General features: G+C 42.2%; 1 protein-coding gene across 1 annotated transcript in view; it reads right to left on the bottom strand.

The window, feature by feature from the left end:
• Positions 1–27500, bottom strand: part of agbl4 (AGBL carboxypeptidase 4) — a 255172-nt gene that overhangs the window by 127443 nt on the left and 100229 nt on the right. The window contains exon 4 of the mRNA XM_054603430.1: positions 20994–21088. Within this exon, the coding sequence (XP_054459405.1) occupies positions 20994–21088 (95 nt within the window). The remainder of the gene's footprint in view (positions 1–20993; positions 21089–27500) is intronic.

The following is a 27500-nucleotide window of genomic DNA, read 5'->3' as shown; positions in this document are numbered from 1 at the left end:
TTAAGATAGTTAGAGAACAATGTGTCTTTTAAAATGCAGTCGTGGCTGATGTTATTATCATTTAATACATGTTTTTTTTAACTCATGAGAAAGTGAATCCATTTTCTCTGTGAGCTATGTTTGTTGCTCAAAACACTTAAAGGGGAACTACCTAAGTAGTCTATGGAGCGGCTGTCAGTGAATGGTTGAGTGATTTGATGGATTGGAAAAGTTTGTTTTCTGTCTTATACACAAATGAGCTTTATTCTATTGCAGTGTTCTCAGTTCTGAAATAGAAAATGTACCAATGTAATCTCTATATCTATATACCCTCATGCCATCTTAAACATCTTTCCCAAATTCATTGTCTATGGAGCAGTTCCGCACATTAGTGTTTTGATTCTCTTTTTTTGGATTTGGGAGAGAGTTGTTAATCCAACGCTAACAATCATTTTGGTGCTGCTTGCATTGCCCACACCCTTCACAGCGCGCTGTAGTGCATTGCTACATCACAGTTGGGTGCAACAAACGTGCTCATGTCATAGAGGTGAGCGTAGCTATGTTTTCCTTTCATACAGATTTAATGTGGAGTTTCTAAAGTATTTTAAGTACCACAAAGCTGCAAGTTGTTCCGCTGTAACAGGCACAACTAAGCTTAGAGCGAGGTGCCAATCAAGCACACACCCACACAGTCCTGAGAAAAGCTCTATTTGTGTTCACATAATGATGGAGCAGCTGGAACTGGCCTCTCTTCAAAAGACACTGCACCTTTTATGGCAGCTTGGATTCATTTAAAAGCTTGATCGTTTTCTTTTTTTTCATTCTGAAGGTTGATGGTTCTCCTCATCCTTATAACGATAACTAAAGAAACTCATGAGGACACATCTTAACTCCTCTGGGAAACATTTCAGCGTGTTGATGAAATCTAATCTCTTTGACAACGTACGTACTCTGACAGTAAAATGTGATGAGAATAATGGGTTGCTCTGTTGCGTAATATTTCTGTTACACAATGGCCTGCAGATTTTAACCACTCAGAGCCTTTGGACATACTTGAAATGTGAATTTGGTCAAATATTGTGAGGAAATTGCTAGAACATAAGTGCACATAAACATGATTACAACAAACACAGAGGCTGTGTAACTATGTTTACTTGACAAAAACATAAAATGGCAATGCTCCAATGTTTATGCACATATCATCTCTGAACAAAACATTCTATTTATACAAATAAATGGGTTACTATTGCCCAGACTGATATTAATAAAAACCCAGCTATAAGCCGGAAAAATCCTAAATGACCTCTAAGACCTTTCTGCCTGGTGTATGTGCACTCACTACTTCTCATGCTAAGTTAAGTCTGTTGTCTTCCAGCTCATGCACACACGTGTACGGTTGTATATCTGGCTGTGAGAACTGTCAAGATGTGTCTAAGCACACAGCAGTACAGTGGCAGAACAGATCCAGTGTAGACACTGACGGAGGACTACAGCTGTGGTGTTATGCTGCTGACGTGCTACTTTCAGTACACAGCCGATCAAGACAAAGAGTTTTCTGCAGTGCTTTGCACTCACTATATGTGTGTAAAGTAACAGAGGAGGTGAAAAAAAGAAGACAGGGGAAAAGTAGTTGTTGGCCGCCTACCTTTCATTTCCTTTCAAGGGCAAAATAGCAAACTTCCTTCAAAACAACAACTGCAAAACATAGTATTCTGTCTTCTTTTTGTAAGACCATGACTTATAATGTTATGGCCAGGCTGTAAAAGAGAAAAACAAAAAGCAAGCAAGAAGTAGGTTTAGCTTGTCTCAAGATGTTTGAAGTACAACAATTTAAATGTTGTTAATTAAGCAGTTACGTGATCAGTCTGACTTTTGCTTCTTTATATTGAAGAGTCACTCTGAATGTCATATTTCATGCAAGGCTCCCTGCTATAGAATAAAAGCGACATACTTTAAGCAATTACTAACCTCAGTGGCTTTATGTTGGTGACCTTTTCTCCAACATACATATAGTCTCCTACACTTAGGTGTATCTGAACCACATATAAATAAAGCAACTAGTATTTAACAACAACATTCATTCAAGGCTCACTTCAGTATAGAACCTATTGAAGGTGGCAGCTTATTAAGTCTATACTCTTTGAAGATGAGAATCCTTTAGAAATTCTTTCTTTAATCAAATGGATGCTTCTGAGAAATGGAAAGGGTTAATGTGAATACGGTCCCTCTTACACACACCACAGACACAACCACACACACTAAGTTAAAACTTGCGTTTGTTACGTTTCTTCCCCAGTTTTCATTTTTCTCTCACACTTACACATTGAAACACACACACACACACTCTCTCTCACACACACACACACACACACACACACACACACACACACACACACACACACACACACACACACACACACACACAAAGCGATTATCACCAAAGGTACGTACGCCTGCTTGTAGCTGCTCCCACAGGGAAACTAGCTGTACAGCCGCTCCACTCTCATTTTTCAATGTCTACTTATGATGCCCCATGTGTGCACACTGACTTTCATTTAACCCCTCACGAACACAAACACAAACACACACTCACATGCATGTAGGATGCCAAGGATGCCCCCCCCCCCCATTTATATCTCCATCTCTTTCTCTCTCACACTTGCACACAAACGGCCTCTCTCTGCACTTCTGTTTTTCTTTGCAGTGGCTTAAAGGAAGCTGTATAGGCGTGTCCCTCACATGCTGCAGCCACACAGAGAGGTTTTTGTTTTTTTTGCAACCACTGCTCTTTGCCTAGTCAGACATACATGGCTCCAAGAAAAGTATTATAACATCCAGGGTTGGGATCAATTCAACCGAGTCGGTGCAATCCAACAATATTTAAAACAAGCATGTTGGAGTATTTAATTCCTTTTTTTCTTTTTTTTATCTTTTTGGGGGGAATAATGCCCCAAGGTGAAACAAACATTTTCACTTGCCTGGAGAAATAGCAGGGTCATCTGCAGAAGATCACCCATGAGGCTGGTGGGGATTCATGGTCTCATGCTCAAGGACAATACAGCAAAGTGAACACCTGACAACAGAAGGGGGGGTCGTAGCTTTCCAGCTGAAGGTCTCCTTACTCACTGAACCACACTGCTGTTCCAAATGATGCTGCACAATCATCCAACTATAACACAAAGGTATAGGAAGTCAGATTTATTGTATGTGTACACATACTTGTATAGCTGATTCTGATTTGCTTTGAGACATGTAGGCTTTGAATGATTCCACCCCTGACAGTGGGTCAAAATCCTGTCCTAACACATCAAACTCAGTGAAGTTGTTAACTGTGTTTTTGGACGTCCCGGGTCTAATTTGACTTCAACTTAATAGCTTCATTGCTTTGGTCATTGTTGTTATGGATTTTCTGTGATGAACTTGTTAGAAGTATCCTTCTGGACTTTCCCTCCTGTAGAAGCTCTCATATCTCCCGTTTCATAAAATCATTAAATGATTTCCATATTCCCTCACAAAAAAACAGATTTGTTTTTCAAGGTTTACATTACTCTCTACATAAATATATACTGCACCATATCCTTGATCCAAGCACCAATTGTAGGTGGGAACGTTTTCTTCCAGGTAAAAAGCTATCACTTGTTTTGACTGCAATAGACCAAAAATCAATACAGTCATATTCTTTGGTTTTCAACTTGAGATCTGTTGGAAACAAGTGTAGCAATATCATCTTAGTCTAAGACTTGAAACATGTTACAGAAAGGCTGGTAAAAGACCAGAGTTGGACATCGCATGTGGATAATGCCATCAAGTTAGGCTTACTGGGAACAACGAACATGACATACCAAAATCCCCACTGGTTATTATGATCAGATGAGGGAGGGAGGAAATAATTTGAAAATAATTTATTTATATATATATATATATATAATTATATATATTTCATTTTTGGTTTTTTTAGTAGATTTTGTATGTGTCCATGGCAAATTACATATTCCATGTAGTTTCATGAATATTTGAAGCCCGAGGACCCCTTACAATAATTAATCAAGTAAAAAGTTAAAATAAAATCCCATATCTGAGTTAAAGTTAAGTATTTTGTGCCTGCGGCAAAGTTTGAACTTATACTTCACCTGCTCTGCTGCCCTTTTCCTGCCATCATGATGAGAATGTGTTAACATGTACTGGTGTGTTTGTGTGTGTGTGTGTGTGTGTGTGTGTGTGTGTGTGTGTGTGTGTGTGTGTGTGTGTGTGTGTGTGTGTGTGTGTGTGTGTGTGTGTGTGTGTGTGTCTGATCGGTGTGCCTGCATGTGTGTACTGATTGATGCCTTCCAGGGCAGTTGCATGATTGAAACACCTCCTCACCATAAAGCTGTCGTGCGTGTGATGGAGTTGCAGGGTCATTTTATGCATCACACCTGTCCCCCTTCCTCCCCACGCTGACACCCAATCAAATAGGAAAATGGGCATAGATGTTTTCCTGGCCTTGAGAGGGCTTGTGGAGGGTTGCATATGTGTGTGTGTGTGTGTGTGTGTGTGTGTGTGTGTGTGTGTGTGTGTGTGTGTGTGTGTGTGTGTGTGTGTGTGTGTGTGTGTGTGTGTGTGTGCTGTTTGTGTGTTTGTGTGTGTGTGTGTGTGCTGAAGGGGAACGAACGTTCATGTGTGAGAAGGACAGAGAATGAAAGATTAATAGAGGGGACGGGGAGCTGGCTAGTAGATCTGACAAATACGGAGCAGAGATGTTGGACTACTTAGCCGTTAAATATTCTGGTTTTATGCACAAAATAGAAACAGAATTTATGGTCTTTTCCAAAACTATTTTAGATCACCCAACCCCCCTAAACAACCCAAACACACACTAAGTAACTAGGTACTTTAACACAAGTATTGCACTTAAGTGAGATAAATTGAGATTTACTTGAGTATCTGTATTTAATGCTAATGCTGCTCCTCCACTGCTTTCATGTTACAGCTATAGTTCCTATGTACTTTTCAGATTGAAGGCTACTCTCAAAAACACATTAAGCACAATCAAACAGTATTATATGCTTGGAGTTTTTGATGTAGTCTTTTGTTTCGTATATTCACATGTATGTATATGGCTGAGTGTGGGTGCTTTGACTTGACATCAATTAGCTCATTATCTAAAATCATCATCAAAAAAAATAAAAAAAGCAATACAGTCTGTCCTGACTCAACTGGTGACGAAATCACAACCATTTAGTAATACTCACATTTCTATCACCGCTACAGGACATTTGACTGCTTACCTTATGATATTACACTGTACTACTGTATGAATGAGCAAACCTGTGTGCTGGGGAACATTTCTGAAACCAGCCCCAGCTCTAAAAATAGCCCAGAAAGGCCCATAAAATAATGACCCTGGCTGGCTGCCGTAGTCTTAGGATGGCAAGACAAACGACATCCATTCCCGCTCGGTGCCTTTAATCAGCTTGTGATAATTAACGCCACACTCCATTTGCCAAACAAATATCTTTGTCAAGGTGCTCGTTGCTGTACAAGTTCTTCTGCTGTTCTCATAGACAAGATAACAAGCAGTCTTTAATTGCCTTATTTTGTGTAGCAGTACTATTATAGACATTTACCCTGCGCTGTTGGCCGCTGTAGTCACTTCTTCCCCCCCTCTTTCCCTCCTTCCCAACCAGTACATTACATATTTCATCATGTTGGGCTGGTGGGCAGTGGTAGCAGCATCAGACTTTAATAAAGTGAATGACCTTGTGGGATTGCAGAGGGGATAGATTAAGTTTGCCTTCCCTACTGGCTGAAGCAGCAACCTCTGTGGGGGTTTCTTATCTGGAGCTTTACTTAATTACCTGCTTTAATTCTAACATTCTCTAAAATGACCCCTCGCCACGATGAGACAAGCTGTTTTAATTAAACAAATGAATACGTCGCTTATCGCGCGGGATCAGGGCTCTCGTTTGTCACAGTAACAGTTGAGGATGCCGCCAATGATCGCGTTATCTGGGACTTGGCCCGGGTTTCACCACACACATAGGAAGGAGCGGCCGATGCTATCTGGTTACTGTATGTGGCACTGTAGAGATATGGGAGATTACGAAACAGGCCCATTAGATATAGCAGACATGTCCACTTAGTCACATCGTAATCTGATGAGCTTTATAATGTAGCTATATGTCCCTTATTTTGTTGGTAAAAAGGTTTATAGAGCCCAAGGCAGGAAAGTCTTAGAGAGGAAAAAGGAAAAGTACAACAAAACCAAAAGAAAACCAAAAAGTAGTCCAGGCCGCTATTCTCAAAGTCGCTGACACTGGCCGGCTTGTTTATGGTAGTTATATCACAATATTTTAGAGTGTGCAGAGGGTTCCTGTGCAGTGCCGCCTGACCACATTTAATGGGAGAAGTGTCAGAGAAAGCCATTACACCAGCAGGGGCAGGCACAGCCCTATTACATATGGCTGCTGGCTGCTAATGTGTATTAGCAGGAGACAGAGGAAGCAAGGTGAAGATAAGTGATTTTGCAGTAACTGGCTAAGTAGGACAAAGGAGGGAGGGAGTGTGTTAGGGAGGGTGAGATGGAGAAAGGAGACCAGGAATGGACAATACTGGGTTCAGAGTGAAAACTGTTTTGGGTTTACGTATTTGCAGTGTAGAGGTGCAGAGACGTGCATGAGTTAATCTCAGTGCGAAGTTATTGAGACCCGACTGTGAAACCTTAAAGGCCTCAAGTAGAGTCTCTGTGCTCTACTCTACCCATCAACAGCTATCTGTAATGTCACCTTGTTCTTGAGCGGGGCTTTAACTCACGCTGTAGCTGCTTGTTCAATGTCGAAGTTTAAGAAAAGCAATCGGAATCTTTATAAATCAAAAACCAGACTGCCGGAGCATCTCAAAACACCCACCACTAAAACAAGGTGACAGCCAGTATTTTCTGTTGGTTAATAATTTAGTGAGGATTGAAGGCTGCTCTTGGCAAGAAATAGTGAATTTTCTGTGTTTGTGTCTGTCAGCAGCAAAATTCCAAACACTGTCATTTTTTTTTTTTCAACTAGAAGGGGGCACCTTGCCCAGCCGAGGAATCCCAAACGCACTGAAAAATATAGAGCGGCATTGCTTCACTGCCAAACACATTAGCTCTTGTTCTTTATTTAAGCTTTTGTCAAACTATCTGTGGTACTTCACTCACACGACCACTTTTTTTTTAAGGGCTCACTGGCCAAGTTTTTGCCACTCGACACCAGTCGTGGAAGGCTTTGCTGGTATTGAAGGAGCTAGGAGCCTCCTCAGCTTGGTCTTTGACAGCCCCCCTTGAACTCTGTGAGCCCGCTGATAAAGTGGCTTGATGAGTGGGCAATCTCTGTCTGCCAGCTGCTGGCCTGGCCAGGGGGGCTAGGAAGGTGCCAAGCAGTGTGGATACACAGTGCAAACAAAAACACACACATGCACAGGGAGATGTGGTTGTTTGCTGGTATGCAAACATATAGTTAAATGGAAGTGGACCACCATATGTTTGGCCCTTTCCTGCACATATTCACATACTCACTGGAGGTGTGGAAAGATCACGATTGTAAGATGCATCACGATGTGGGCAATTCTGCATCGATGCAGAGACAGAGGTTTCATTTCAGCTCAGTGGGAGTCTTTGCTGTCATTTACTTGCATTAGTTTATTTTCTCTTTCCTATATTTTGATCTCTATGTTTCACTGACGGTGGAGCTTTGCACACACACACAAACTCATTGTGCGCGGAGCAGAGAGATGGCACATGGCGGTCTAACTTGTTGCTCTTGTTACCAATATCAGCTGCCCTGTTTCACTAATGTTAGGCTGAAAAAAACGTGCTTGCAGGCTGTTTCAACCGTGGAGTTATTCTGTTGGGCGATGAAGTGACTTACACCCAAGAGTAGAAGAGATACGAGAAAGGAAAAGTCTGCAAGCCTCTAGGTGAATTGATGCAGTGTAAAATGCCAGAGGAATTCAGTGCTGTGTCTTAGAGCTGCTGTGTGGAAACCTAAATTTTGTAGATTACAGCACTCTTGTAATGCAGAAGGATTTATGTTTTGTTTTTGTGAAATCTATTTTCTTCGGAGGCTCACACAGGTACTGGCTTGAAAAGATGCAGCTTTTTAAATTAGACTGTTGTATTTTGATTTTTGAAAGAGAGAGATTTTTCTGACTGTTTGTAATACATGAATAAAAAGTAGCCTTGTGTAGTAATTTAGAAAATTGAGGATCTGGTGCATTGAGATGCATCAGGAGCATCGAATTGAACATTGAGGCACACCTCTAATAGGTTAACACACAAACTAATGCTTAAGGAATGTATACAAACAAGCAAGTCCCTATATAAATGCAATGTTGTGGCAAACATATACATAGCTGGTATATAGATATCCACGGTGCTGATTTACTGTAAATGAGCTAAGCTTTAACACCAGCCTCCAGCCCGTTATCAGAGCGCAGGGAGACCTGAGGAAGTGACATCACACGTCCTTAAGCGGAGACGGAGAGGGAGACAGGGGTTGGCAATTGAGTGTGTGTGGGATCATGTGTATGTGTTCAATATTTAAATCCCAGACCCGCATGAAAAAATCATAACAAATTCAAACCCTGACCTGCCCACTGAATGCATCAAAAAACATTTCTATTTATATATTCATTCGTTTTTACAGCCGACTGAGCAGAATGCATCACTGGGTCCCTATGCAGGGACTCTATAGACTCTCAATCTCTGTAGCTCTTTCTCTACTACGAGCCTACAAGTGTGCTTCTAGCCCACACATGACCACAGATTACTGCTTCTGACTTTAAGTCATATAAGGCTAAATTTTAGTTTGCACTCAAGAAAAAGTAATCATTTAACAGCTACGCTGAAATCTGTTGAAATGTTTTGAGTTGTGCAAATGATTCTGTTCAGAACATCTTTCTTCTGTATCGATATGGTAACGATTTATTTTATTTTATATTTTTAGCCATGCTAATGAGATTTATTTTAGGATGCCGCTGTCTGTGTATCAGTCGTTCCACCACTTGGACTAAAATATCTCAACAATTATCTTTCATGATTCCTAGATAATGACTCCCATTCACTTTGGTGATTCCCCTGACTTGGAGTCTATCAACACCCTGAGGTTGGCATTTGTGGTTTTGAGTGAAATATCTTCTGTTCCGCTCAGGATGAATCGTAATAACTGTGGTGATCCCTTAACGTTTCAAATAGTACCATCATTTAATTGTCCAACATTGGTTTGGGTCATGGCCGAAATCCCTGCGAAACTGAAGACATTCCCAACTGATAGCATGCTAACAGGCTAATCTCAGGTGGTGGACATGGTAAACATAACTAGACCATCTTAGCATCGTCACTGTGAGCATTTTTGCCAATGTTAGTGTTAGCATGTAGCTGAAAGCACTGCTGTGACAAATTTTGGTAAATCGCTATTTCTACCGAAAAAATATATTTTCATTTTACCCACTTCAGCTGCCTACGCTGGCCATGTAACACTTCAGGTGTATTTATTCCACCTCCCAGCATACACTCCACAAGATATATCAATACTTTTTATTTTAACCACATAATCCTAATAAAGTAGAAAAGACACGTAGCAGGAAAAATCATTTCCAGTTTTACACATCATATAATCATATAATCATCATCGTAAATAAATGAGGAATATTTCACACAGCCCTTTGACAGACTGATTGATGACCAGGAGGCAAGATTTCTGAGAGATAACGACAACATGACTCCTACTCTTTGCCCCATGCATATTCAGACGTCATTAACTCGTGGATCTTAACTAGATTAGGGGTTTGTGTGTTGACATTCATGGCTTTCAAACCGAGCAAAGAGCTTTCTGGCTGATTGCGCCGACATGTCAGCTGATAATTCAGAAAGTAGAATACACATGAGTAGATTGGACAGCATTGTTCACTAAATGACAAGATCTGTCTTCCTCCCCGCCTCCTTAATTATCTTCCCCGGTTATAATTACACGTGTGAAGGTCCCGAGGACAATCACTGTTGTGTTGTTCTGTCTGCTGGCTGAAGTTTGACGAGATAGGCAGGAGATACTGTAGAGACTGACACTGGCTGTAAAAGAAGGTTACTCTCTGCCGTTTGAAAATCACAGGCATTCATTATGAGAATGATGCTAAATTAGCATAAATCAGTGTGTGTCATTACATTTGATTAGCAGCATCCTATACATCTGCCGCTGCACTGACACGTACCGTAAAGTGACACAACAACTTAAGAGCGTAACGTGACAGAGTTAAATATAAAACGTTGCAAAGTTGTCCTTTAGATGACGGTAATTGTCCCTCAAAATCCACAATATTACCACCCATAAACAGCTGACGGTTAGGACACACCGGAGGCTTTCATTAGGAGTAGTGATGATGGAGAACAGTGAGTGACCTGGGGGTCCTTAAGCAGCCTTGTAATTCTCTCTTAATGAAGCCGATGAATAAATGATTTGAGGCGCTGTGCATGAGGAGTCTGATCCCCCGTCAGCATGTCTCCGCGGGGTTAGAAGGAGAACCTCGGTGAAGCCCGCCTCATTCCCCCTCCCTCTCTACCTTCTCCTCTATCCTTTAGCCCACCCTTTTTGTTTTTGCAGCCATCTCCTCCCCTCCATTCGTCTTTTTCACCTTCCACCCACCCATCCCTCCCTCCCTCCCTTCCACATCCCTCCCCTCCCCCCAACCGTCTGTGATCCTAATCTCCTCCAAAACATCCTTTCCTGGACTGTGGGAGTTGGCGGATAGCGAAGGCCACCACCAGACTCCGACTGACTCACCCCCGTCATAAACAACTGGTGGGTGTCGCCGTGCTGGTCGGCCCTGCCAGTTTCAGACACGTTCCTTTTCTGACAGGTCATTTTTTTTATGATGCTGATTGTTATTTTCCCTGTTATTGTTTTTCTTCCCTGTGACTTCAGATGGGGGGTAAAAGTGCAACTCTGTGAGATCAGGCAATCTTACTCTCTGGGACAGAAAACAAAGATGACAGTAATAAAAAGGAGAACCAATTGCTTTTTCATTTCATTTCCTCTGGGAAATCAGGCTGAGGGAGGAATAACGGGGCTATAATAATAAAGTTTAAGAAAAAAAGGGGCCTATGGCTTTCCATTCCCTAAGCAAACCACAAGCAGTAGCCACTGTGGACAGTACTGTTGCTCAGGGTCATGGACATTATTGGAGGGAAGGCAAGTAGATGTGAAGCAAAGGGTGGGAGCAGTGGTGACAAAGTAAGGTTCAGGGTATACAGGAATACCTAGTGCCAGGAGACACAGTATGCACACTAAACCTTTTCCTTATTCACCTTTTTTTTTTCAAGATGAATGCCTTTGCCATTTTTTTTTTACAGTTTTATGCATATGTCAAGAAAATATGAAAAGTGACAGAGGAGAAAAGATCCAGCTGGGATTCGCTTGTAGATCAGGCTCAAAATGTAGCTAAGCTGCAGTATTAGGGAGTAAAAACTGCTTTTAAAATCTGATACTAGCAGTTAACATAATTCTATTTAACCAGAGTGGATTTTTAACAGTGCATCATTCTATGCTGTGGCATCGTTATATTGCTCATTACAGTGGCACATAGTGCAGCTATCTCTGCATGACCATCCAAGTTAATGGGCCACAATAAAGACACCACTGTCTTCATTTTATGGCTCAGGCTTCTAATGGCCTACTTGGCTTTCTTGCCTGTTCTCTCGAAGGAGCCATCTAGGTCTCTTTAAGGCCTCTGATATTCTCAGCACACTCTTTCCTCCTGACCCATGTCTCCCTCCATCCATTCCTCCGCTCTTCCTCATTCCTTTCCCTCCCTCCCTCCCTCCCTTCATTCACGACAGCTACAGGCAGCCTGCGGTAGCCGAGGGTCTTTTTCCCATGTCTTTAGTTTCATTAGCGGGCCCCAGATGCTTAGCTGCTTACAAAATTATGAAGGGCCAAAGCCAGCCGCCTCCAGATGGGACCCATCTATATTCAGATGAGCTGTTTCCTCACATTCAGAGCAATCCCACCCTGATGTCCTACAGTGTCGTCAACAAACATGCTGACAAACACAAACACAAGCGAGTACAAACAGATGCACACATTCACAGTGGAAGCCATGTGCACATGTCATGCACACACCCAGGGCCACCCAGGCAAAAACACACACACACACACACAGACACAGACAGACACACAGACACACAGACACACACACACACACACACACACACACACACACACACACACACACACACACACACACACACACACACACACACACACACACACACACACACACACACAGCCTGGCTGGTATGGCTCTCACTCTAGTGGAAGACAATAGCCTAATAGCCGGTGCACTGCTATTTTTGCTGTCAGTTTAAGCTTTTATCCCGTATCGTTTGGTGGACAGTGATGCAGGTTTGCAGTGATAACAATTTTATAAATGGACTGGTGACAGATGATTCAACTGTGGGCTCTCTCAGGTGGTCTATACCAGGGGGTGTCAACCTGTTGGGCCTTAAGATACAACCTTTTGTATCTTAACGCCCACTTTTGATTCTTAAAAATATAAAGAAACAGACCTCCCTAATTGAAAGAAAAAACAAATACATATACATGTTTGCCATTTGATGTTTTATATATATATATATTATTTTTTTTTTCCCCTTCTAATAATTATTATAAGTAAGTAATTATAAGTAATAATAATAATTTATTTATTATTTTATTTTTATATATCGATTCATTCCTCCGATACTTTCACTCATAGGTGTTTTCCCTGATTACAAACATTAGCCCAAATAGATCTGATGGCAAAAGTCACGAACAAATATTGGCAAAACAATAATTACATTGTGCAAGGATAATGCAATAAGCGCCAATGCATAACTGTGTGTCCCTGATATATAGGTAGGATGTAAATTATGTGGATAATCAATTAGTCGGTAAATGGAGGGAGGGTAACCACATAATTATTCTATCAAACTCGTCGTATTTCAATCTTTTTCTTTCTCTCTTTCCTTTGTATCTTTTCCTTTTGTAACCTTAACTCTGCTGCAGTAATTAAATCACAGGCACAAGTTTTGAGACAGTCCAATCCCCGAACTTCACACTCCATTTCACCCAGATGACATCGTTGGAGCAGCACAAAGAGGAGACATATTTCAATCCAATAATACAAGCAACACATCCATGGAAGTGTCCTGATAAAAAAAGAAAGAAGGTGAAAGCAAAGATTTGAATGTGTTCGGAGAAAGTAACTGAGGGAGATGCTCAAATGTCAGCTAGCTGAGACAAAGGACTGTGTTGAGAGCAAATGGAGGTTGAGTTTGTGTGTGCGGGACTCCATCCATGAGGCTCATACTGACGGGTATCTACACAGAGAGGGTTTTTACATCAACGTGTGCAGAACGAGAGGAGAGACAAACCCAATTAGGGGACAAAAGGATTTCTTCAAGGATGCATTTTCAGAGAGGAGAACAGTTAGCTGGCCCGTCAGCTGCAGATACTTGATGTGCAACACACCGCTGTTGACCTCAGCTTTTTCAGCTGACCATCTGAATTCATTACAGTGTCTGACACACACACACACACACACACACACACACACACACACACACACACACACACACACACACACACACACACACACACACACACACACACACACACACACAGACTCGTGTTGGGAAGAATACAGATATCAACCAGTCCTACAAAGTGTCCTAATGTGTCCCGTAAACACCTGATATAAAGGCTTTGTGGAATCGCTGAGATACCCATAATCCTTTAGCTGGAGTCAGGGGGTCAACTCACCCCCAATGAGCTTCAAACTGTCTATAGCCAAGCATCAACACACAAAAAACCCTCACAATATTCTGCACAGCCTGCAGGCTTGGCTGCTATGTATGCAATGTCAATGTAAATCCAGCGTGGGCCCGTGTGTGTAGAAACACTATAGGAGGAGCCGTAGAAGAACTTGTCTCGTGTCACACGAGGTTTACAACGACAAAACATTTTGCAATGTCGTCGAGAGCAGGCTGCCTGAACAAAGAGAGGTGAAGGTGAGGTCTCCCGCCTACAATGCTAAAAGGCAGGCGCTGACTTACAGTACAGTAATCAGGGGACTGCTGGCTGCAGAAAAACTGCAACGCCTCACCTAGTTCATTATAAGATGACACAACCAATTTGTACCTCTGCCTGCTGCAATCTACCAAATCTCCCCTGACAAAAGCATTTAGATTAGAGCGCTTTCAGGGGGGGGCTGGGTACGCACTGACATGCGTACCCAGCCTGTAAAAGGGGAAATGAAGTGCCTTTTTAATTCTCCTCCAGGCAAACATAAAACTGTCCAGGTAAGTCATTTGTGGGTTGAATGGAGAGCCAGGAGCAGGTTGCCCTATCTGTCGCAATACCGCTCGCTCATACTCCTTTTTCTTCTTCTTCTTCCTATTCCTTTCTCTGCAGGGAACTCTGCACAAACACTTACTATTGTGCACATTTGCAGCCCACAAACTCACACACGCTCCTTATCCTCATCTAGAAGATTATTAATCTATTTGTTACATTTTGTCCCATTATTTCTCCCACATAATCCTCTTTCACTTTCTTTGGCAGAAGGCAAATGAGTTTCTGGGAACAAGGAAGCTGCATGTGCTGTTGATTGTTCTGCTCGGGGATTCTCATTCTCTCTTCCTCTCTGTCTCCCTCACCCGTTTGTCCTACCCAAGAGACTCCCGGATGGAATAGAAACGTGGAAACGGAGGGGGGATGCCTTTTCATCTAATAAAACAGAGCTTTGTGATCACTTTCCTCTCTCAAGTCTTTAAAGACAACTGGAGTGATGCGGAAAGGGAAGTAATTTCCCACGGAACATGAACACCACTCCACGTTGTGGCTACAGAGTTACCAAGTGACTTTCCCAGCGACAGTACATCAGGTATTCTCTTTTTTCCTCCTCCCAATATTCACTCACAGATTCATACATCACTCCATTTCCTCTCGGCGGTCGAACTGGTGACAGATAATTAGGTGTGTGTGTGTGTGTGTGTGTGTGTGTGTGTGTGTGTGTGTGTGTGTGTGTGTGTGTGTGTGTGTGTGTGTGTGTGTGTGTGTGTGTGTGTGTGTGTGTGTGTGTGTGTGTGTATGCGTGTGTCACTCCCTTTCTCCTGCGCTTGGTTTTTATTAAAAGATTTTGTCCGTCTCCCTTATCGCACAGATTATGTTGACGGAGAGGGAACATCATATATAACATTTTTATTTAATCTAAGAATCTTATATGAAACCCATAGCCTTTCTGTCTGTCGAATGATTGCTACGGTTTCCAACTTCAAAATGGGGTTGAGAGAAAGGAAGCAGCACCAAAATATAGTCTCTGTTTTAAATTAAAACGCGCAGAGATACAGGCTGCAGGCACAGTAGAGGTGTAATGAAAATTATGTTACAGTAAAACATTGCAGTAAAACTGTGAGATTGAGAAACATGGACGTGAAAAAGTCAGTAAAGCTTCTCCGGTCTCTTGAGGAAGACAAGTGAATGTGTAAAGCCACGGCTGACAATCCATTTATTTTCCCTTCAGCCTCCAGTCTAACAAGTACGACCACAGGGAGACGAGCAAAGAGGGAAATAGGTGAGACAGTCTAGCGCTAAATATCATCGTGAATTGGTTGCAATGTAAGTCAACAACAACATGGGGAATTTATTAATTTAAATACACGGTGTTAATACCTAACACGCCACTCAGATGTCGTATCATACCACTGAGACGCTTGTTGTAGCAAATTCTTTTTGTTATTCATTCTGAAGACACACTTTATAGTTGTGTTTTGTTTTGTTGCATCACATCTGTGGGGAGTCTTGTGTTTGAAAATCCAGGATATTCTGACTAAGTGTGTCTGCGCGTGTGTGAATCAGTTCGGGGGAGATGGTGGTCGTACTAAAAGCCAGGATGGGCGCCTCAAGTGTTCTCAAACAGCAAACGGGGGGTCGCTTGATGTTTTTATGAAGCGAGTCTGTTTGGAAATGAATCGTTAGTCTCGGTTTTATTGCTCAAATTACCCGTGCCGGTCCTTGTCCTGTTTGCCCTTAATTAACAAGCGTTCAATTCCCCTATTAATTAGCACAAGCTATTAGCTATTTTACATCACTCTTCATTTGTCGACAATTAAAAGGTCTATTATTAAAAAGGCACGCCGCATGGTTAATTGGGCAAGTGGCTGAGCAGCAGGAGGGGAGAGGGAAGAGGACAGTGTAGACCCCTTCTGAACGAGGGGGTGGGGGGGGGGGAGTCAAAGAGGTCCACTGTAGCTCTCACACAACCTTTACAGTCTGTCTGTCTTCAATTTGCTGCCTGACACTCCGTCCTCGAGAGAGGGGCCCGTCTCCTCACTACTGTCAGAGCAGTCCGGAGGCACGGCTCAGCGGCTCAGCGGTACGGACGTTAGAGGACGGGAAGTGTGTGTGTGTGTGTGTGTGTGTGTGTGTGTGTGTGTGTGTGTGTGTGTGTGTGTGTGTGTGTGTGTGTGTGTGTGTGTGTGTGTGTGTGTGTGGTGCTGGATAAGAGGTTTCCTTTATGAGGGAGGATGTGTACTTTCATTCATACTGCAGGACCTACAGTACTGTATGTGTAGAATATCAGTGGGTCTGGTGCATCCTCTGTGCTAAATCCTTTTCGTCATTTTTGTTGGGTTTGTGTTTAAATGTTTAATCAGATATAAATACAACACATGTGCAAAAGTTTGTATCAGAAAAATGGGACCCTGAAACTTGTGTGATGTGTTTTTTTTTTGTCTGTGATTTAAGTTAAGTAACAAACCGCAACTGAAGATCTGACAACCTGAGAAATCCAAACATTACGGCATAAAATTGAATGAATGAACAAAGAACAAAACTCCAGGATAATAAGGCACAATATAGTGTATGAAGTAAAGCCCGAAGAACCATAACAAAGAAACGTATAAAACTGGGAAAAAAAGGTGAGAGGACAAATTGGAGAAGAAGTGAGTTTCAAGGTGAAAAAAAACACCGTAAAGACAGACAAAGGTGTGAAACGAGAGACATACAGGGCAGTGGAGGTATCCACTCTTTAACTCACCCCGCCTCACCTCTCCTCACCCTTCGCCCTCTGCCGGGGCTTAACAAGTGGCAGGGGGATGCAGGCAGGCCCGAGCTGTGCTGATTGACACAACAATTACTGCTAACACGCAGCACGACGGAGGGGCAGACATCTCCAAATAGAATTTCACTATGGTGTTGCATCACATGCTCACAGGAAGGATTTGGTGGAAAATCTGACTGACTGACTGACTGACTGACTGACTGAATGACTTGGAGCTCAGCACGATTGCTTGAAAAGCACTCCCATTTTCTGTTACCTTCTGTAAAAAAAAAAGGAGGAAAAAACATTTACCCTTGATCAAGGTTGGCTGGTTCTAACTTTAGAAGCAATGTTTGGCAAACCCATTTCCTCCAACTCTGACTGTTCATCTGTTAGCTCAGTTAGAGGTGTAGCTATTTTTATCCACCCACCTACTGACTGACGAAGGAGTGGAAAGTTAATTAAAAGAGACACCACTCATCAGAACATTTCCAGTGTATTACACATCACGGATCTAATAAGCTAGAAATGATGTGAAGATGTGTGTTTAAGCTTGAGAGGTTAAAGTGACAATAATGTCAGAATTAAATGTAAATTGTGTTGGTTTGTTTTGTCTTTCATATCAATAGAAGCTTAAACACAATGTCAATGAGGATGTTGCACTAAAGTCATTAATTGAATTATGGCCTTTATGTTGCATAGATGGGAAGGTTTGTTGTTATGTATTTGATATCAAACACGTAGTAGAGATGAAACATGGATGAATAGATTAGCACACAACATACACTTATCAGCAAATGATTATTTAATAATCAATTCATCATCTCAGTGCTTTTTCAAGCAAAAATACCAAAGTATAGTTTATGGTTTATAGTTCATGTAGAAAACATTTTCACATGTTTTCAACAAGTGAACATGTTGCTGCTTTTCTCCATTTAATACAATTGCAAACTGAATATCTGTGAGTTTTGGACTGTTGGTCTGACAAAGCAAGGCATTTAAAGATGTCACTTAGGACTCTGTGACCTTGTGATAATTTGAAATTGTCGCCAAGATGTTTAGTATTGGAAAACATCTCCTGCTGTCATACTGTTGCCTCTCCTTCTACTCCGCTCCACACGGGACTCACTACCAAGCATCTGTTGGTTGATGCAGTCGGTCTCATGCAGCCATCGTGGCCATTTCCACCCCCGGCATTCCGGCCTCCAACAGCTGCATTACACCACGCTGCCTGACTTTCTAATTAGCTTATCCTTGGAAAATAAGGATACTGGGCAATTCTTTGCTCTAGCAGTCTAACAACTAGCGGGCCGCAGGGAGCTTGGTTGGCACCAAGTGGCACCAAGGGGGCTGTTGTCTTCAACAGACTGGTACAAGAAAATATGGTTTACTCTTTTTCCCAATAAACAATGACTCCTTTTCTCAAATTCTTAGATTTTTTATGTCAATTACAAATCACAAGAGCCAATTTTAATTTCAAAGATATAATATTTTTGGGGGGTTACGGAGAGGGACAAATCTTGCAACTCATGTTAGCAAGATGAAGAGGTTTTGTTTTTTTCAGCAGCTGTTCAACTATACATATTAATCTACATGAGGCTGATCGTTTTACATCCAGAAAAAGAAAAAGGTATAGGGTTAATTTGCTATTACTTTAATGACAAAGGATAATATTCATGCTGCTGGTAGTCTGTGCACTTAAGGAATAAAACCCATTGTTAACCTGTCATACATTTCAAAAGAAATGTAGTCCTTGTCCATCATTCATTATAAATCAAACAGGTAACCTGTAGCCGTGTCTGAATGCCACACGATACTGTAAAATCCGGGGCCTCTGTCTGCTCTGATGTCTCCAGGCTTGAGGATTGAAGGATGGAAGGAAAAAAGGGATGGAGGAAGGGATAGCGTAAAGATCCTTCCACCTGTAGCGGTGAACGTCCTGCAGGACTGTAATCTGCCAGTTGTCTCTCACTGAGACGCCCAGCTTAGCCGAGGCCAGCCAAGCCCTGCAGCCTCCAGCACCAAACGATGCCGGGGCCCCAGGACACGAGGCACCTGCACGGGGAGATAAAGGCTTCAACTCCTGGGCTAATACTGACGATTCTTTTGATAAATACAGACGCGGGGTGGTGGGTGGTGGGGGAGCAATCTTTTCCTGCTCTCTCTCTCTCATTCTCTCCTCCCTGTCTACCTGTCTCAGTAATCTCTTTTTCTTGTACTTTGTTTTTTTCCTTCCTGCACACTCTACTCTCTCCGTCTGTTTCTCCCCAACTCTCTCTCTCTCTCTCTCCTTTTCTATCCCTCCCTCTCTCTCTCTCTCTGTACCTTCTTTATCCTGTCCTGTGTGAGTTTGGATCAGACAGGCGAAGCTCTCCCGCTCTGCCTTTTTATTTATTCCATATCTGTAACTGTCAAAAAGAAGATTGCTACTTTAGGAGCTGTCTGTGTTTTGTTGTGCTCGTGGAAAGTCAAATAGAGGAGGTTGTGTTAAAAGCATCTTGACCACTTTGTGGGGACACAAACAATGTCAGCTGCGGTCTAGGAAGCCCTAGACAGTTGAAAATGGCTCTATAAGTGCATGACACATGAGGCCCTTTTTGGATGGCACAGTGCTGAGAGGAGCAGTTAAAACAGTATTAGCCTCGGGAGGTAATTGGAGTCGGGCCTCAGCTACGGTACCTCCTGCCGTGTCTGTCACTTAAATACCTATTTATGAGAGCTTATTGCAACATAAACATGGTCAGGGTTGCATGATTAGCGTATTACAAAAAAAGCTCTGAGAGCAGGATGACCCAGCAAGACTGCTGCTCAAATTAACACCTCAGACGTTTAAGATTTTGTTAAATGAGGAGTCACGACCATTTGGAAAACGGGAGCTAATTACCCGACCTGTTACTTAACTGACAGTGGAACTACTCTCGCCTGAGGAATTTCACCAATTTTTAAAAGCGAGCACTTGCCTCCTTCGCTGCAATAAATAAACGGTTCGCAGGATGAAACAATAGCAGTGGCTGGCACTTTGAAAAAAAAGACATATACAACGCCACGAGCAAAACAAAAGATTCTAAGTGCAAAGTTGCAACTACACCACATGGAGTCAAAAACAGAGAGAGCGAGCCAGCCGAGCTGAGCTGCATCATGTTGCTCTGTGCCGTATCGTCGACAGCAGTTCATCTTTCCTGTCTACGGTGCCGTGCCCATTGTCTATTCCCATTAGCCTGTGACCGGCATGCTACGGTATAGTCGGTGTGGGTGCTAGGCTAGCAGACGCAGGCGGCTCGGGGTGGCAGATGCCTTGCTTTTCCGCGGATGCCCTCCATCAACTGATGACAGATGTCAGGGCTCCTCTTGGACGGCAACACTTCATCACGCTACCCTGTTCCCCCTCCTCGCCCCGCTGGATTCGCCAGCCTGCTTGGCAGCCCAGCCCCACTGCAGCAGTCCCGCTCCCTCCTGCCACACCTATCCATTCAATCACACACAAACACACACACACACACACACACACACACACACACACACACACACACACACACACACACACACACACACACACACACACATCTCTGCATCCATCAGTCAAGCGTTATTACATCAGACAGCCGTCATACTGGCAACCAATGGATCACATGCTAATGTGCCCAGACGCATCCACTCTGGAAATCTAAAGTATCAATGTGTGTGTGTGTGTGTGTGTGTGTGTGTGTGTGTGTGTGTGTGTGTGTGTGTGTGTGTGTGTGTGTGTGTGTGTGTGTGTGTGTGTGGCAGGGTATACTGTTGGGCAGAGAAGAAAAGTTTTACAAAGTTATGGAAAGACTCCGTAAATTCTCTGTTTCATTTTACAGATGAATTACACATTTAAGTGCAGAGCATTCCCCTTTAAACTGATGCTCGTGGAAATGTTGCTAATGTTGTCATTGCACACTTACCATTTTGGCCTGCTGGTAGACTTGACTACAGGAGACATGCCATCTCTGTACAGGCTCTTGGTCTTGGAGAAGTTGACCACATTGAAAATGACTCTCTGAAAGACAGTGAAAAGTAACATTAAAGCCACGAATTAATAAAAGTCCCTGTGGCGTTTTTGACCACTACTAGTATTCAAAGTTTGTCTTTGGTTTGTTTGCATTTTTGTTTGTAATGTGCTGAGAAATGCAGAAATACATCAACAAAGCCAATGGACAAAGAAGGCTAAGAACATATATCTAAATATCTAACAACACCTAATGTAAGTCACAATCATTAAGTACAATTTCAGTGAGGGACTTGTTTTCAAACAATGCATCTTGAATATCTTGAAAATATACTACAATTTTTTAGCATTACAGACTTATTATGACACACAAAACTGACACACAAAACGAAATATGGCTCAGAATGAGTTTTCCCAGCTAATTTCAAGATCTCTCTTTATCTTAAAATTCCTAAATATTTCATCTTATTATATGATATCCTACCAAGCTCATTTTTATTTTGTTCCATTGGCAGATTTGTTTTACTTAGTACAAGCAAAGCACCTTGTTCTTATTTTGAAGTGCATTTTTGAACAAAATGTAAGTATGAATTTGACAAGCATAACACAGTCAGCCTTATGGAATGTCATTGACTCTTTCTTTACAATCATTTCCTTCTCATATGACATAAGAGTGGCTGTAAAATATAAACCACCAAACAGCGTAAGAAGCTCAGAGAGAGGTAAAAGCGTTCCACTACCACCACGGATAACGCCAACAACACAGCAAATCACCACACATTAACATTACAGTGAGGAGATAAAGCAGCTTTAACGTCCCGCAGATGATCCCATGTTGCAGTAACAAAGTTCCCGATAAAAAGGCAGCCCCTCTGAGGAGTGCCAGCCTCTAATCTGGGAGGACATTACGGTTCTCCCCAGAGGGATGCTGCCTGGCCCGAAACATTAAGCTCTGCCTGGAGCTCAGAGGACAGCCATGGTGTCTTGCTTTCCACCTCCTCTGGACCAAGGACTTTTCTTTCTGAGCTAAAATATTGTGGAACAGCCCTTTCTCCTCCCCCGCCCCCACACCTCCAGCATGCACAATAAGAATCAGGAGGAGTGGGGAAAATGTGAAAAGAGAAATGAATAAATACACTTTTTTAGAAAAGTCAAATGAATGGCAATGGTAATACTGCAGTGAAGTAAATGAATCCTATTGATGGGGCATATCAAATTACCAACTTAGTCCAGGTGGTGGAAGTTAACTGGGTGCTACTGAAATCCTATTACAGACTCCCCACCCTCCTCTCTCCCTCCTTTTCTTTCTCCTTTCCCTCCCCCCTCATCCATTGCTCTCTTTTTTTCCTCTCCTGCCTAGCATCAGAGGAATAGGGATTGCGGATTGTGGCAAGCTGATTCAGACTTAGGTAAAATGACATCTAACTGATGTTGAGACTGGCAGCAGGCTCCTGTAGCAGGGAGATAAGACCATTGCTGCTGGCATTTCAATTACACTTTACTGCCCTGCACATCTGTTGCGAGAGCTACTTTTCAGCCTTTTTCTCCCTCAGGCAAATACAGCCTTACTCTGACTCCACTGGCTTTCTTTGACTGCACAGCCTCTTTCCTCATTCTTTACCCACAGCAAATTCAGATTGTCTTCCTCCTTAGCTTCACTCTGCCCACTGTTTGTAATCTATTTGTTCGGCCTGTTTAACTCAGAGGGAGCTAAGGCTGGACAGGAGACAGAGACACAGAAGAGAAGGCTGAATCGCAGGCAGGAGCGATACGCAGCACAAAAGGTGGGAGACGGTGAAGCAGAGAATAAAGGTGCTGCTGCTTGTAATAACACACAGCAGGGACAGACACAAAGAGACAGAGGATAACAACACAGCAGGGCTAAATATGGGTGGCAGGGAGAAAGTTACTGAGAGGTAAAGTAAAATAAACTGGGCTCCACTGGCTCAGTGGACAGATGTTTAGGACGCAGACAGGTGGGCTGGTAGGTGGAAGGCAGCCACACGGCATGAAGAAGTCCCAGCCTCCCTCTGTGCTTTCCTGATTTCATTGAAGCTAAACAGATTAGAGAGAATCTTTTGGTTCAGGCTGTGACTAAACATCAGATCACAAAGTCAGTCTTTAACCTACAAGACAAGAGGAACTTTGAGAAGCTTGAAAGCGAGGCAGGAAAAACCCTGGACAATTAACCGACAAGAGGAGACCAGAAGGGAAGATGTTTGTACCACTTTTAAGATACAAGATTGTTGTGTGATTCTTTAGCGTAGTATCTGGAGTAGTAACGGGTTCTTTCGGTGTGTCTGTTTCTCGTCAGCTTTCTACAGTTACAGTATTAGAATTGTTGATTGGTACAACATATTCTGCTTCATCTGCTTTTAAGCCCTATCAAACCATACACACATGTATTTCTAATGGTTACTCTAACGTTGAGTTTTGGGGTCATATTATGAAAAAACAATTTAATGACAAAACCTTATATCTTTATGACTTTTTTTCAGGTGGAAGGCCTTTTTTTCTTTCCACTTGCATCTCATCTGTATATTCAGGGCTCCAAGCAAACACGACTGTTGGATGGCAGTTGGAGTAACGTGTTGTGTTTGCTCAGTATCAAGAGGACTAGTGCAATTTTGGTATTCGTTTTTGCATGAAATTGTACTTGCGTTTCCATCTGCTAAGACCACAGCTTATCACAAATGCAAGCACACAGATAAATGTTTGTGGCTCTGGTTGACAGATGCTTCAAAATCAGCAAAAACCTTTCATGTAGTTTCTCCTGTTTGATTTTGATTCACTCTTATTCTTTTTTTATCGAGTCCAGATTAAATGCACAACTTTAAATGTAGTTAGAACAGGTTCTGAGGTAGAATAAATTTATACCAAAATGTCATCCACAGCTGTTTGGGGAATGTGTGAGGTCCTCCGTTTTCAGAATAATAAATACATGTAGCCATCATAGAGCAATCTCTTATAACTAAATAAAATAACAATGCTGTTGCTTTTCTGCATGTGTGTGTGTCTCTCTCGCTCACACACACAAAAACACACACACACACACACACACACACACACACACACACACACACACACACACACACACACACACACACACACACACACACACACAGAATTTCATAGATTTAGAATCAAACACACTGCTGTGGGGCCAATTCTCCAGATCGTTAAAACTTGTGCACAACCAGGACCAATTTAGAACACGTGTGTGTACTTGTGTGTGCCGCCCTGGAAGATTTAATTAGGCTGGGAGCAGTTAGAAGAGATTAACATCCATGCTGTCTGAGCTGTCATGTCGACGGAGCGTGTCAAAGCCCTCCGCCGTCCCCATCACTGGCGAATTACAGACTGGAACAGGTGTCTCTGCTGTGCCACAACACACATACAGTGACAACAGGCGTCCTTAAATATTGCATGCAAACTGTTATATTTCTGAAAGTTAGTTGAAAAGAGTTGAACCTCTTTTGGCTGACCAAATCTTATAGCATTCAAAACTCAAATTAACTTTAATGGTGCAATAAATAAGATTTTCACTCTCTCACAGCAGCAAATAACTATAATGTATCTGCAGGGGCTTAATGAGGTACTTCTTCAAAACCAATGACCCTAGAATTACTTCCTTGCAAAACCAGAAATGATCCAAATCTACTCTTAAAACCTAAAAGTAGCTGTTGTCTTTTTGAAGCAAATGTTCCCATAGATGTGTGCTGGAAGTGTGACCGGTGTGACTAATTTCTGACCCCAACCTCTTTGCTAACCTTTAAACAGACTAACCAGTCAGCCAGTCAGCCAGTCAGCCAGCCAGCCAGCCAGCCAGCCAGCCAGCCACAGGGCTTGGCACCAAAATAGCCTCGCCGGTGCCTCTTCAGGATAGGATTGCATTTAGGACCAAACACTGTCTTTTGATCTCCATCGATCCAGCCTGTGGCCAGATAGCATTGCTTCCTGGAAGAAGGCTGGATAAATTATTAAAGGGACCGTTCTAAATGTGTTGGCCAAGAGCTCCGAAGAGAGAATGAGCACTTTGTCCTTATGATAGGGACTGCTGAGCAGACTATTCTGTATGATCTGAAAAATAATAATGTCTCCAGACTGTGAAAACTGTTACTGGGTAGATTAAGTTCTGAAACCACACTGATGAAACACTTGTAGATTTTTTTTTTTTTTTTTTTTTTTTTACAGAAGTTAAGAGGAACTATGTTCAAGTGGAACTGAAGAGTTTGACTTTATCACAGATTCAAGAAAAAAAAAATTCAACAGAAATAGATACTTTAGGCCTGTTTCATTGTTTTTTACCAACATAATTATTTGAATAAACTTAATATTACAACAGGTAAAAAAAACTTGTTTAAGAACACCTGCTGAAATGTCAAAATGAATATTAGTATTGTACAGTTTAGAAACCAAAACTAAAACAAACTATATTAAACACAATCTACAATAGTATCAAAACTAAATTGCAGATCATGAGGTCAAAAGTGTGTAACTGTGTTTACTGTAGACGTCCTACAGCTTAGAGATATTGTCCCATCATACTTTTGGCAAGAATCCATTTTGCTGTTGGCTATATATGCAAGCAACAGACATTTAAACTGCTTCAGGGACTCTTCTTTCTTGTTTCTGATCCCTGAGCTCAGACCAGAGCAAAAAATAGATTTTTATTAAAATTTTAAAAATAGTTCATCCCAGAAACATTATTATACCCACAACACTGCACTTGAAATGCTGCCCATGGGTCTTAAAGGCAATGTAGCTGTGATGTATCAGGTGAGGTTTCCTGCTCCCATCAGCAAACTGTGGTTCACTGAATCACCTTGGCTACACTGTGATTTCCTCACAGCTCAACACAAGCGAGCAGAGCAGATCTGTGAGCCCTGTCCATAGCCATCAGAGACAGGCAGCCTGATAGCTGCTGGCAGCACTGCCTGTTCCTCTCTTGTTGTCTTTGATCAGTCTGATCACTGACGCACAGCGTGCCAACTACCACAGTACTAGGGACTACCTGACACCGCCAGGAGCACAATACACACACACACACACACACACACACACACACACACACACACACACACACACACACACACACACACACACACACACACACACACACACACACACACACACAGACAGAGTCCAACAAACGAGCAGACACACACTTACACACACACACACCAATACAAATACTGTACAGTACCCATAATTAGCCGGCTGTTAGGAGGGAATGAAACACACACACAATTAATAGAGTGGTTAAACAGAGCAGCAATTTGACACACATCACAGTGATTTACTGTATGATGGCTGTGACAAATTTCCCAGCACAGATGTGCAAAACAAAAAATAAATAAATGCTAGTCTTTTAATTTTGTGCTCAGGATGATGCTTTATGCATCAGATTATGAGAACAATTGTTGCTCTTTAAAATAAAATGGTCATAATCAGATGATACTGTCAAACAATCAATAATTCTCATACAGAATGCAATGGGAATGAAATATAAAACCATGAGAAGCAGATTTGTAATTTAAAGCACATGGGTAAATCATAAAGTGGTGGAGTGATTACTAATAATGTAGGATGCTCCTCACCTGGGCAAAGTAGTTAAGGTAATGAAACATTTCTGCAACCCCATGTTGAACTAATATGGTGATCGTCTAATAATAAACAGCTGAAGTGGAGCTGCAGCTATATCAGCTATATTCATGACCAAGAATTCTGTAAGAATCAGTTTTTAGTCATTTTAAATAGCATCATAATTTAAAGAAGAAGGTATTAAAACAATAAACAGCATACTATTAACATATTAAGAGTTGGATTAAGCCTTACTAATTGCAGCAACATATTTGAATGTTTCAGTTGCAACTTGTGCCAGTAAGTATTGGTGTATGTCTCAGCGGTTCAACTATACTGGCATAACATTATACATACATGAAAAGCATGGCACTGTGTTTCACTGCCAGACATCACTTCCTGGCAGGTGTCATTTAAGACTGAAATGTCACTGGCAGATACGGATCCTCGTAGGCAGCTGTCACTTAGTAAAGACCTTTGTGGTACAGAATACAGTGGGGCAGCCATAGCTGTAAGTTGGAAACTACAGTTTATTACAACTTGGGTTTGTCAGCCAGAAAGTTACAACCCAACTGTTTGTAAACATCCATCCCAGCCATAGGCGGCGCTAGGGCATCAGGTATGGTGAAGCTATGGGAGAGGGGGGGGGTGGGGTTGGCAATCAATGGCCAGTCTGATGCTGGCTTAACCCATTGTTTCCCACAGGAATTTTTTTGAGACCGTGGTTGGTGGAATACTCCCCTGCAAGAACATTTTGTACATTTGAAAGTTAGAGGAGGCATCAACTTGTGCACTTTGAGAGCAAAATTCAGAGGCTAGATCTGTGAAGAACTATGTGGTCTGGTAAACAATGTTGTGCTCTAGTAAACAATTCAACCAT

Source organism: Anoplopoma fimbria, chromosome 8 (genome assembly GCF_027596085.1).
Source record: "Anoplopoma fimbria isolate UVic2021 breed Golden Eagle Sablefish chromosome 8, Afim_UVic_2022, whole genome shotgun sequence".
In the NCBI taxonomy this organism is placed as follows: Eukaryota; Metazoa; Chordata; class Actinopteri; order Perciformes; family Anoplopomatidae; genus Anoplopoma; species Anoplopoma fimbria.
The sequence above is the reverse complement of the archived record's forward strand: the minus strand, read 5'-3'. Positions and strand labels throughout refer to the sequence as shown.